Source organism: Falco peregrinus, chromosome 11, assembly GCF_023634155.1.
Source record: "Falco peregrinus isolate bFalPer1 chromosome 11, bFalPer1.pri, whole genome shotgun sequence".
Classification (NCBI taxonomy): Eukaryota; Metazoa; Chordata; class Aves; order Falconiformes; family Falconidae; genus Falco; species Falco peregrinus.
Window position 1 is genome coordinate 6,191,975 of NC_073731.1, and position 12,826 is coordinate 6,204,800.

Consider the following 12,826-nt stretch of genomic DNA (forward strand, 5'->3'; position numbering starts at 1 on the left):
CCTTACATCTGATATTTGCAGCCTAGACTGTTATTTTTTCTGGGGTTTTGTGTGGGGGAGGTGTGAGGAAAACAAAAACCCACTTTTCTCAACAAAGGCACAAGAAATGGCAACAATTAAATGCTCAGCCACCACCTCCCTGAATACTTCAGCTTTCATAACCTACTGCTACACTTCACGGGGGCTGAGGGTCTCCCACGTGGTGCTGACACCAAGGCACCCAACAACACTGCTTCTGTGGCACAGAGTCAGTATTTTACAGCTACGCGTGATCAGCGCTGGGAACTGGTGGGGCACAACACCATGCGAGTCTTCCCAGGGCTGACATGCATTAAAAAAAAAAAAAAAAAAAAAAAAAAAATGTCCTTCTACAACCACGGCGCATGACAACGTCACAGGTTTTATTCTAGGGGCCAGAAAGGAATCGGTGTCGGATTTTCATGGGGAGAGGAGCCCTGCAGCTGGGTGGGTGATGTAAAAGACAGTGCCCTGTCGTTTCAGTCGCGCTCACCACCCTGTACGTCTTTGTACTCCGATGACACTTCCCACAATGAGGTTTCCTTCATGCCCTAAACATGCCCATTAACAAATGCAAGGTTGACGGTGCATTAACCCAATTAATGATCCCTGCACTTTTCTCTCAGTGCAAGATTTCTGGCTGTGGTTTGATTGAGCCTTCTGAAATACTTAAGTCAATTCCAGTGCGATAAAATTTTACACTAGGGAAATAATTGCCTTCATCTGACAGCTCTGGCAGTGGGGCACTTGCTTAGGAGGGCAGAGGCTCTTGGGTCACTCCACAGTGGTCACAGTCATCTCCCTGCTTTTAATTAAAATGAGGATTTTGACAGTGACAATTCAGAAGGAACAATTTAAACTATTATTTTTTGCTGTGATTTACCAGAGCAAATATGGCAGATGCTTGAAGACAAAGTCAACATTTCTGTTTCAGCGTGTACGGAGGCCAGCTTCAGAAGCTCCTTCAGCTCTGCAAGCCATGGCACAGGGTTGTGAATTACCTTCCCACTTCACAAATCACCAGGCAAAGGCAGCGAGCAGAAGATGCTGATGAGTGCCTCAGTCCCAAGCGGCACGCAGCTGGTGTTTTGCAGATCGATGGGCTTCGCCTCCCACGAGTCCAGCAAAGCGCTGCTCAGGGTGGAGGCAGTTACTGCAATCACAGCCCTGTGTATTTGGGATTAGCACACCAGGAAAGGGCAGGGTGATGTGGATGATGTGTGCAGCGAGCTGGCCGTGCTGGCAGGGAAGGGACTGGCAAGGCACAGCAAACGAAACCACCCTGCAGCCAGCACCATGCTGAAAAATGTCTCAGTCCCATGGCCTTGAAAACAGTGAGGAAGTGTCAAGGTACTTCACTAAAACTGTGTGCTCCTGACCACCCACACACATGTAAGGTGTGCTTTTTTAATATGATTTACGTCTAAGTACTATGGGCTCCACCTTCTTGTGAAAACTCCTTCTTTGATTTCAGGGAATTCAGGAATTTGTATTAGCAAATTCAAAAAAACAAAATAATTTCATGCGTATTGTAAATTGCAGTATTCTTTCATCCAAGGAAGCATTTTAGTTCTCCTTTTCAAGCACAGCTATTAAATGGGAAGTGCGGCAACAGGAATGCCCTCAGTGGTGCTAACTCCCGCTGAGCGATTTTCACCTGCAAACACGGACAACAGAGCAGTGTCCCTGTGCAGACATCTAATGGTTAGGTCAAATTTACAGAAAGACATGAGGAGCTGCCTGAGCTGATGCTTTAATTACTCTCATAAATGAGAAGTGCAAGTCAAACACCTTCTTGACAGCAACAAACCGAGGCAAAAGATTTCAGAGGATGCTCCACAACAGAGTAACTTGCAGGGGGCAATGCCCAGCACAGCACCGCAGTATGTCATTTACAAGAAACTGCTGAAACATTTCTAGGGTAATCTCGATTTGATTCGATTTGCTGGGCTACGTCGCCACCAAGCGCACTCTGTCCCCAGCAGCAGATTGGCCCTGACAAATTTAATAAATTAATCTGCCTGACAAAGTGCTGCTCCCTCCCCTTCCTCCAACCCTCCCCTGACAACACAGAAAATCAGGAAGAAGGGTAAGGGCCATGGAGCTGCTGCTGCTAAGAGAGAAACGGGGCTGCTCCCTCCCACGGAGTGTGAGATCCGAGTCAGACCCAGTCTCCCGCCCCACCGCATTTTCCCAGGGCTGTTCATAAAAGCCAGTGTGCTGAAACCAGTTTTCTATACCTATATATCCCAACACTCCCAGAAAGTGCTACTTCACACATGGAAGCGTAAGCCTTAGCAGTAAGGATCTTCACTTGTGCTGTGCTCAGTGTGGATTATTAAATGCAAACTAGGACACAGATAGTAAATACTGTTTTGTTTAGACTACAAAAATGTGAAATTCAGTAAAACTCACAATCTCTTGCTATTTTTTTAACTGTGTGATCCTTATAGCTAAAGCCTGTTGGATCTGATCTTGGCAATTAAAAAGCAGAAATGCTCATCCTAAATGCTTCTCTTTTGTTCACTTTTCTCTCTCCAAAGACCTATATCAGAAACGCCCTTTTTTTCCCCAGCCCTCACAGTTCATCCCACAGACAACAGAAAAGGCATTCAAAAGTCCCTGTGGGCAAGTCAGTGTTGTTGCCCTGTAATACACAGCACTTGGCTAGTGTAATTGGATCCTGTGCGAAGGAGAAGACAAGAAAGAAAGATCAGCAGAGCACTTCCAAATTCCTAGAGAGCCACCAAAGCCCAAATATAATCATGTCAAAGCAGGAGACAGAAAAAAAAACCCCACATTTACACCTGGAGCTTTTGCCTCTACAGGTAAGCACGCTGCTTGACAACACTATTTCCCCCCCGATACTATTACTCTTTTTGAGCTAAACTCTGCTAGGGTTGAATAAACTTGGCTGTTTGGTAATAACATGCAATATAATTTAATGGTACTATAACCAGTACGGTTTCTGTTCTGGACTACAATGGACCAAAAGAAATTCATTAGTAGACCTAGAACAAATATATCATGGTAACATGCAGAACGTGTAGTTACTGAATGATTATTGGCATTGCAGGGTTAACTGGAAATGGAAGTAGCAAACACCGCCCCAGCACCAACATGGAGTGCAAGTGCTGCGTGACAGATTTTATATGGAAATCCCCTCCACCGACCTGTTATGAAGCAGGCTAAAACGCCTACCTCGAACAAATGCCATCAGGATGCCCAAGCAGATTTCTCATTACTTCTGCTGTCTGGGTCGGCTTTTGACGTGCAGGGAGATGAGCTTCCAGAGATTTCTTGCTGCCACCTAGTGCTTCCCACTGCAGGCCACTGACAAAATGAGCAGTTTTTCTAACATCAACACAGCTTCATACCTGAGTCACTTCTGCAGCACTATTGGAAGTTCAGCCAGTCCGTGGAAGCAAGAAATCTGCCGGCATGTTTTACTCCATCAGCTTTCTCAGCTGAGCCAACAAGAGCTCACTGAACTATTTGACTGAAGCTAGGTAAAACACATTCAGCCTTTCCACATGTTCACTGGGGAAAGCATTTCCAGCTTACACTTCACCATTTATTTTCCAGGCTTTACCCTGGAGGATCACTACCATGGTACAGAAAACAGAAGGACCCCTACGGCTGCAGCAGCTGCCTCAAGGCATCCCCTCCACCTGCCTACTCCTTTACAGCCCGATCTGGCCCCAGAAATCTTATAGGTCGGTGCAGGGAAAGTTTTGGAGGCAAAAAGCCTGGTTAAATGAATGAAAAGGAAACAACAGCCATGTTAGCAGTGATGGAGCCAGAGCCCTCCACCTCCAGGCACAAGCTGGGAGCATGGCTCATCTATCAGGGCAGACAAGCCAGCCAGAGGAGCTACTGAACAGTTTCCTATAGATTTGTCTTCAGGGACTAACTTCCATGTTAAAAAAAGATCCTGATTACAAGTGTCCTTGGTCAGGTTGTTTCATACAAAGCTACCTGGAGAGTATTCCCAGTCTGGTATTCCCAGAGGAGACCAGATCCAATTTCTGAAACGCTAACACCCAAGAGTTTGCCCCTTTTATGTGTAGACCTCCAGGTTAACGTGGTTCTGACCTCTAAAGCAGGCTAGTCTGCCTCAGCAGATGCAGACTGTGAACTCTAAATTTACTTTCCATCTTTACTTAGCATAGTATTTACTTTACTTAATATTGTGACGTTCTACTCACCCACATAAGCGCTCATTAACAGAACTAAATCTTGCCCTTGCAAGATGCCTCCAGTGCTAATATTACTTAAATTCACAATGCTGATGCAAACAGCATCTAAAAACATGTTAAAAAACATCTAAAAATTACTGTTACCCCAGAAGCCTGTGACCTATATTATTGTCTATTGCTGCAGGCCCAGGTAAACTAACTCCTTTCTCATGTGAGCAGACCAATTCACATCTATGCCAACTACTGCGCGAACACAGCTTACCCAGATGACGAAGGATTTCTGCAACAGCTTCCTTAGATCTCCACCCTGCAGACAGCAAACCCGTTATCACCCCTCCAAGAGAGAGGGGTAAAATTATGCACTTAAAGCCTTAGCGCAATGCTGAACTTGTCTACATGGTCCAATGTGGACCAAAGCATCATTCCCTGCCCAGCGCTATCTGTGTTAGCTAGGACCACCTCTGAAAACCACATTTCTGCAGGCACCACTCCTGGGTCATCTGAGCACATTTGAAGGATAAGAGTAAGGCAGAATGTGAAAAACTTGTTTTGTCACTTACAGTATTTATTCTGTGTGCTAGCAGAGGTTTTTTTACTGGCAACCTTAGCGTTTCTCTAGGATGGCCAGGTCGTGCTCGTAAACCCTGATGCTGGTGTTCACAGTTCAGCTGCAGTCAGACCCTTTAAACATACCTGGCTGAACCTGAGAGCTTTGTTATGAAGGACAAGTATCTTGGTCAGAAGAATTATGTGAATAATTGATTTTTCTGGTTCATTAGTTGAATTGAAAAACTGAGGAATGTTTTGTGTTTTCAGGCAATCTGAAATTATAATAGCGCTGTTTTTTCTTCTCAAAATAAGGCTCTAAAAAAACAATTTCAAGTCAGGCTGGATGAAATGCTTCAATATTGTGAAAGGCAATGGTATGAAAATGAAAGAACTGCTGCTAAAAAGCTGATCAGGAACTTTGCTGTTCAGAAAGCCAGAAACTCAAAATTATAAAGAACTGAGAATGCATCAGTTAAAAGCACCATGGGAAGAAGTGCTTCCTTAAAATAGAACAGGCTATTTCAGTTGGAAGGGACTTGCACCGATCATCTAGTCCAACTGCCTGAAGAATTCAGGGCTGACCAAGTTAAAGCATGTTAATTAAGGGCATTGTCCAAATGCCTCTTAAACTCTGACAGGCTTGGCTTCATTTCATGATGACTCCAGGTTGCAAGTGACACTGTAGTAAAAAAATCCACACGCACCAGTTAACATACTTTTGACAGACATGAAAATGTATTAATGTCACTGAATATGTGTGGATATGGGTATGGAGAAGACCCAAGGAGGGTGCAAGGAAAGGAGAAACTAGTATTGCTGGAGCAATAGCATTCCTCTCCCTTACCTCTTGTCCTCAGGCAGTTTTCACCTGACCTCCCTGCCCAGGGTCCATGGATGGAGAGGGACAGGCAGCTCCTGCTACGGTAATGCCAGAAGACAAATTGCTCTAACAGCCCTGCTCTGGGCTGCTTCCTGGAGTACCTCACATCCAAGTCTGCTTTGATCTTTAAAAGCAAAATATTTAAATATTTTGACAGAAAAGCCTGAAACAAACAATTTCTAATCTCCAAAATGTATCCCCTTCCAGCTGACAGTCTTTACAGTGAAACTGCATTTTCCATAAAATGAACTATTCATCTGAAAAAATTCTGGCTATTCCTTTATTTAGGCATTTTCTCTTTTGTCGAACTCGACTTCACAGGCAGCAGCAATATTCTTCTAAAGGACTTATGTAAAAACCTATAATTTCCTGAAATCAGACGATCAGAAATAAAACCAAACCCCTCCTCTGTACAATGTAGTACATATAAGAATGTATTAGCCTAGTGATGTAAATTATAAAAAAAATTATAAAAAATCTGAGCTGTGTACTTCCTGCATTTATTCATACTGTGGCTGATTTTTCATTTGTACAGTGATAGGTTTCCAGTGAGATTACACGAAATTGGCAACTTGGCTCTTCTCACACCAAGTAAATGTGACGGTAACGGACACTAGGTGGCACGTTCGTATTACAGCTGCACAGCAGGCTCTGGGGGTGAACTGCAGTAGTACTACGCTTAAAAACGTGGCAAACCACATAGCCCTCAAGAGTGAAGCATTAACCCCTTTGAAAAAAAGGCTTGGACTTAAGATATGTTGCCATAGTTTCTTCTGGCACCACGTAGCATCAAACACGTTCCTGTTTAGTGATCAAAATAAACTGAAAGCAGGGCTGTATTACAGGACAACTGCAAATCTGACTGTAATCACTTGTAGATGAAGATAATCACAGAAGAACTTAGGGAAGGGACCTCTGCAGGTCACCCAGTCCAACCTCCCGCTCAGAGCAGGGCTAACATCAAAGCCCAGTCAGGCTGCTAAGGGCACTGGCCATCACATTTTGCCCTCTCCAAAGGCTGAGATTCCACAGGCCCCCCAGGCTGCTGTCCCACTGCCTAACCACACGTGCTGGCAAAATATTTTCCTTCCACCAAAATTTCCTATGCTGCAAGGTGTCGGCTCTTGCCCTTTTTGGGGACACCCCATCCACCTTCTCCTGGCTGAGCATGCATCATGCCCAATGTGCGACTGCAACGTGTGTAATTAGGGGACGTGGGTTATTAGGCATGAATTTTCATGATGTGGTTACAAGGAAGGCCCACGAGATGTCAGCAGCCTTCCAGGTCCTGTCCTGGCAAGAGCAGTGCCGTGGGTCCACAGCACCCTGGTGGGGTGGGAGCAAACCTCCTTCAAGCAAGAACTTCAGCCTGTCCCATCTGCAGAGGTACCATGGGAGAAATAAGCAAAAAGAAGGAGCTATCGACAAGGAGGGAGAGGTAAAAATTCAGGAGGGCAAGGAAGAGAGGTCAGGACAACCACCGCTTTATCCATCTGCCCCCAAGCAGTGGGCAAAGCCTTTGAACAGCTCTTATTTCTAAGTCCCCCTTTACCTGGCCAGGCATTTCCCCTGGGCAACTCCACACGGCAGGAGAGGGCTGGGGTTACCTACTGAGCGCTGGACACTTCTGACTGCTCAAGCCCAGACAAGGACCCTTGCTCATCTCCTCTCTTTGAGGTCTCTGGCCACAGCACCGCTGTGCACAGCTCTGTGCAAATGCTCGGTGTTCTTCATCTAAGCAAGGAGAGCATGTAAATGTAGGGAAAAAATGACACCTTAAACGAGGCTTCAATTGTTGGAAATACTTCAAGAGGCCATATACGATGGGGAATAGAAATGTCTTCTTTTCCTTCTGTCAACATGCACAGTAAACAGAAGCTTTGATTTTCATGTCAGAGCTATTAAAAGGGCCACTACCAATACCTCGTTTTCTGATTATTTTTACCCTGTGTGGTACAGAGGCTGAATTATAGCAGTAGAAGCTTAGAGAAGTTTTAAAAATTACAGTTAACTTGCCAGGATCAGGGTCAAGGTTTGAGAGGTAGAAGTTAGAAAAACTAAAACTAGTAAGACAAAACATTGGCCATTGAAAAATTAGCATGAAAGAGAGAAAAGCCAGTGACCCTGTGGTCTGTCCCCTACAGAAATTCTCTGCCCTGCGACACACACTAGGTAAATGAACTGCCACAGGTTAATGGCACAACTGATGTGCACCTCAAATTAATGTGCATCTCAGCCCAGTTGTGGGGCATTCGAGGGCGTTTTGGTGAAGCGACGGAAAGGATGATGTTTCATCTACTTTGAAGGCAGCTCAACCCACACGGCACAGAAAAGGCTCCTCCCATTTTGCTGACAATACAGCATCAATGTCAAGCTGAGGATCTCACTCTCCTTTGCTGGCTGAACACTGACCCCTCTGCATCGCCAAGCTGTACTAACGCTCATCTCAGTGTATGCCAGATACCACAGGGCAGTGAAAGCCCTTGTCCCCTTACACCTTGTGTTTTCAAAGGAAGAAAATGGGGGAGAAAGTTCAGGAAACATGAAAATTCCAACACATGAGCACAGTTAGATTTACTGCAACGTGCTCAGGGGAGAAGGACATGCAGAGGTCCCAGCAGGAAGGATGCAGTCCTCTTGATGCCTCTTATCTATTTGGCCACTCAAATACTCACAGCCACCTCCCTCCTTACTCAAGGACAATCCTACCACCATGTCATCTTCGGGTTGGGCACCTTAATCTTGTTGATGATGTGGATGGGTGAGGCTACCCAAAGCATCAACAAAACCAAAGCCATGGAGGCTTCATGTATGTACCTGCACAAACAACTGAAGAATAACCCCAGAATGGTGTTTTTCAGAAACAAACGGCATTTTTTCCTCCAACAACTTGACAGAAGTGAGAACACTCAGCTGTTCACTGCATTGGGAAGGGATTTTAACAAGGCTTCAGTGCTGTCCCACTCCCACTGACAGCATCAGACATTCAAGCATCTTAACGGAGCATCTTTATAAAGCCAACGCTAACCTCTTCTGGCAAAAATTCCCCAAATATGGGTTCTGGTGTTTGTTTACCTAATATTTTGAGCAGAGTGCAGAAACCATGAAGAATGAGTTTTGCTATCTGAAGACAACGCATTTACTTAGTTACCAATTCTGAGGCTTTCCAAAAATCAAAGGGTGGCAACAAACTGAAGCTCCTGTGCAGCATAACAGTGATGGCAAACCAGACATACTGTGTGCTGAGGGCAAATATGCAAACCATGAGGCTCCAGGTACACGTGGGAAAACCACAAAGTACTGAACCAAGAGGTCTGAGAGGCCTGGCATCAGGATCTCAGACTTCACGAAGCCTATTTTAAATAAAAGAAGACACAGACTGTTCACACTCCTCACACAGAGATGTTTTCAGTGAAAACTCAGCCTTTTTTCAAAAGCCTTGCCTCCACACACCAAACCTATCAAGATCACTACCGCTTTCTACTTTTCATGAAATTTTCTACCTCGTTTTAGCATCTGAAATACACAATACTCTGCTGGTATCTGGGTCATCCACACCACAAAGGGGAATCCCATTATTGTCCCTCCTTGTGCTTGAAATGAATGAATTTGTACAGTCAGCTCAGGCTTGGATTGTAACACTGATATTACCACGACAAGCCACCACCACCCGTATGCAAAAGCATTACAAGCCTTTCATCCCAGCCAACGCAGAGGCAAGGCAATGACATCCCCCAGGATATTTGGGAGCCCAGGGTGCTGCCTCTTCATCGCTGCTGCTGCAGCCTTTGAGTACAGATGGAGCAGTGAGAATATTTATCTTTTTTTTTTTTTTTTTTTTTTTTTTTTTTTACCCAAAGGAATACACTATGTACCATCAGACCCTATCTACTTTGCAGACTGAGAAACAAGCAAGCACTGCTAACCAGGGAAGCTGCAAAACCTACCGAAGTCCCTTCCTCTGCTTCAGTTCTGGGTGAAGTCCAAAAGAAGCAGATACCAGTTGTGTCTCAAAACCAAGAAATTGTGCCCCCAAAGTCTACCTCTACAAGCTCTGCTACTCTTCAGTCACAAAGGAACACTTCTGCCTCACACCATACAGGTAGTCAATACTGAAGTAATTAAGCAGAGAATAAATCCAGGACTGCAGAACAGCGGAGTTACAGAGCTGCAGTGTGACCTGAAACCACAGCACGAACCAACTCTGGCCAAATGCCTCGGTCTGACTTAATACCGTGACTCAGGGCACAACTGAGAATCTTCTTCTGCTACACCTCAGTGCGCTCACAAGTGCGTTAATTAAACTATCAACTGCTGGATGGAAAAGAGAAAAGTTGAATCTAAATTAAATTATTATGCTGAACTACTTTAGCATCATTAAATATTCTTAGTTTTAATGTGGCCACAACTCAGTTTCTCTCTGTAAGTTGAGTTACATTGAAACAAGGCATGTTAATTCTTAATAAATACACAGTAAAACGGTATCTTGCAATAGAGGTAAAAGCAAATTCTCAGATGACCATCAAAGCCTCTCAGTTGCTGTTAAAACTAACCTGTTTTTGCTAGCACTGTTATGGAGACCCACTTCAATAGGCTGTAACTGAGTCCTGAATCCGGAAAGTAAGTGGAGGATGAAGGCACAATTTCCTGAATCCTTCAGTCTTAACCCCATTTCCTCATTTAACTGTACCTTCGGAGCAGTGACATGGAATTAACTGCAACGTGGGTAATCTGCTTCCAAATTCACATCTTCCGTCTATGCAGAAACCCCTTCCTGCTGGTGCCTCCACAGATGGGCTTGTTTGTGCTCAGCCCCACAGCTGCTGCTGAGATGGGTACCAGGTTGCAGGCATCCTGTCCCCAAGACACGCATCCTGGAAAGATGTCACGGGATGCATGGCTGCACTGAGGACCACCATGGCCCCAAGGCTACACTGAGCTTGGCTTGGGAGCTGCATTTTGGCTCCTGGTCCCAGCCCTTTCCTGGCACAGCAGGGTTTAGGTCAGAAGCACATCCCTGGTATACACAGATATACAGACCTCTGATACGCAGACACGTGTAGACCTTTGATATACAGACAGAAAAGCAATCGACAACTGACAGTGATTTTCTCCACTTCAAAATGCAGCAATTACTCACGTAAGGCTTGACCCTTGAACCAAGCTACGAATATGTCCATTTGCAGGCAACAATCACAGTTGTATTGCCTATATGGTGCTGAGAAAGGTAGTATGTTTTAAAACTTTTTAAGTTTACGGATTTAAGGCTCTGAAACTGCAGAAAAGAGATGGTACTGCTGCAAGATAGTAAAGTGATTTTTTTTTCCTTTTTAAAACATCTTTATGCATTCATGTCAAAACACCCAGGGATATTTTTGGTGTTAAGAAAGGCTGCAGAACGAAGTTGCTCTCCTCCCCTCGCAGGAAAAGGTTTGCTTACTTTTTTCTCCTCATTATTCTGGGCCTCTATTATACAGTAAGATATTTTATTACAGCAAAAAATCAAGACTTTGGTTTTATCCTCCTTGTCCTGTAGCAACACCCAGCAGTCCTGATCGGCAAGTGATGAGTGCCCTTTAGGAGCAGGCAGTAAATATAAATTTAGCAAAGAGCACTTATCAAATATAAATGCAGGGCCTGTGTTCCTGGGATTATCTGATTTTTCCCTTGCTGCAGAAAAATTCACATGAAAATGAAATCTTGAATTTATTTTGCAGCTGCGTGACGGCAAGAAGTACACAGCTGGTGGGGTATAGGCTATCACCAGCACACAGGTATGATTTACTGGGGCGTTGGGATGTGCAATCCCAGAAACGCTGCTAAATCACGGCAAATCTGTCTACCAGAATCCTGAGCCCCTGAGAATGGGGATCCCAGAGCTACACTGGTGCCCTGTCCAGCGCTGCTCTACCCTCCAAGCCAAGTTTTCTCCCCAACTGTTCAGCCTGAACCTCCCAAGCCACAACCTGGGGCTGTTTCCCCTCATTTTACCACCCGGCGAGAAGCTCAGCTCCTTTACCTGTGTTATCCCCTCCAGGCAGTAGCAGGTGGCAATGAGATCCCTCCCTGAGCTCCTTGCCTGGCTGAACAAGCAATTTAATTTTTTTCCTTTGGTGTACTTTTCCCTCTCTCCCTTGCTCCAAAGTAACTGCCTTTGCCTAAAGCACTGTTCTTAAATTAATTATCAAGGAGCTTTATGCTGCAGAAGAGCATCGTTTTGGGCCTCCACCGGGACTTGTGGCTTTTTCTCCTGCAGCCCAAGAATGTGAAGGCACAGCCCCTGCAAGACTCATGACTCACACTCTTCTGGGACATTCGTACAAGTTTTAAACATGTAACTCCTTTTCCTTGCAGCTCTACTATTAAATATTTGGATTTCCAACACTCTCTCTGTAGTCGCACACTCCCCAGCTGTGCCTGCCTCCCACGACAGCCACTACTGGTATTCCTTCATTGAGGTTACATGCAATTAAAGGTAGGTTAGGAAATTCAAAAGTGACTTTGCACGATACCTTCATAGGCGCGAGCTGGATAGGAGTGATGCATGAGGGATCCACCATAGGCTTCGGCCTGTTGGCCGTGTCCGCCAGCAAGCTATGCCACTGCTGAGGCAGTCCCGTGAACTTCTGCTCCCGGTGGTCAAAGCCAGTGTGAACTCGATGCTCAAAGTTAGAGGGCCCAGAAATTTCAAGCCTTTTCTTCTTCTTTCCGAACATGGTGGAAAAATCTGGAGACATCGTAGGGAAACAGGAAAGAAAAACAATAATTTAAAAAACATCTTTATGCTTTGTTGCAAGCTGCAGCCATTCCCTCTGCTGCATAGATCATTTTAGTAGATGTTATTAGCCAAATAGCTATAAGAACTTCACTCCACACATACTGCCTTTGAGATCTTTGCAAGGAAAGCACTTATCTGACCTCCTCTCACAGGGACTGAAATTTGAAGAAATGAACCCAGTCTCAAGTCTATAGATGCTCATAACACCCTATGGAAGAAGGAAATGCTTCTACTCCCAGGAGACAAAGCCCCAGGCCCTACTTCCTGCTCCTCGCTCTGCTATCTGCTCATGCTCCAAGCTGTGTCCTGTGAAAGCTCACAGCCCTGAGGAACACCAGCCAGCAGAGCATGGCTTTGCTCCGAGGACAGCACGCAGTGGAAGTGGCAAGCCATACCCCGACA

At 45.1% G+C, this 12,826-nt stretch overlaps 1 protein-coding gene across 3 annotated transcripts in view; it reads right to left on the reverse strand.

The window, feature by feature from the left end:
- PAK5 (p21 (RAC1) activated kinase 5) overlaps positions 1–12,826 on the reverse strand; it is a 98,044-nt gene that overhangs the window by 34,014 nt on the left and 51,204 nt on the right. For all 3 annotated transcript variants that reach the window (XM_055816523.1, XM_055816522.1, XM_055816521.1), the window contains one exon: positions 12,159–12,373. In XM_055816523.1, the coding sequence (XP_055672498.1) occupies positions 12,159–12,362 (204 nt within the window). In that variant the 5' untranslated portion in view covers positions 12,363–12,373. The remainder of the gene's footprint in view (positions 1–12,158; positions 12,374–12,826) is intronic.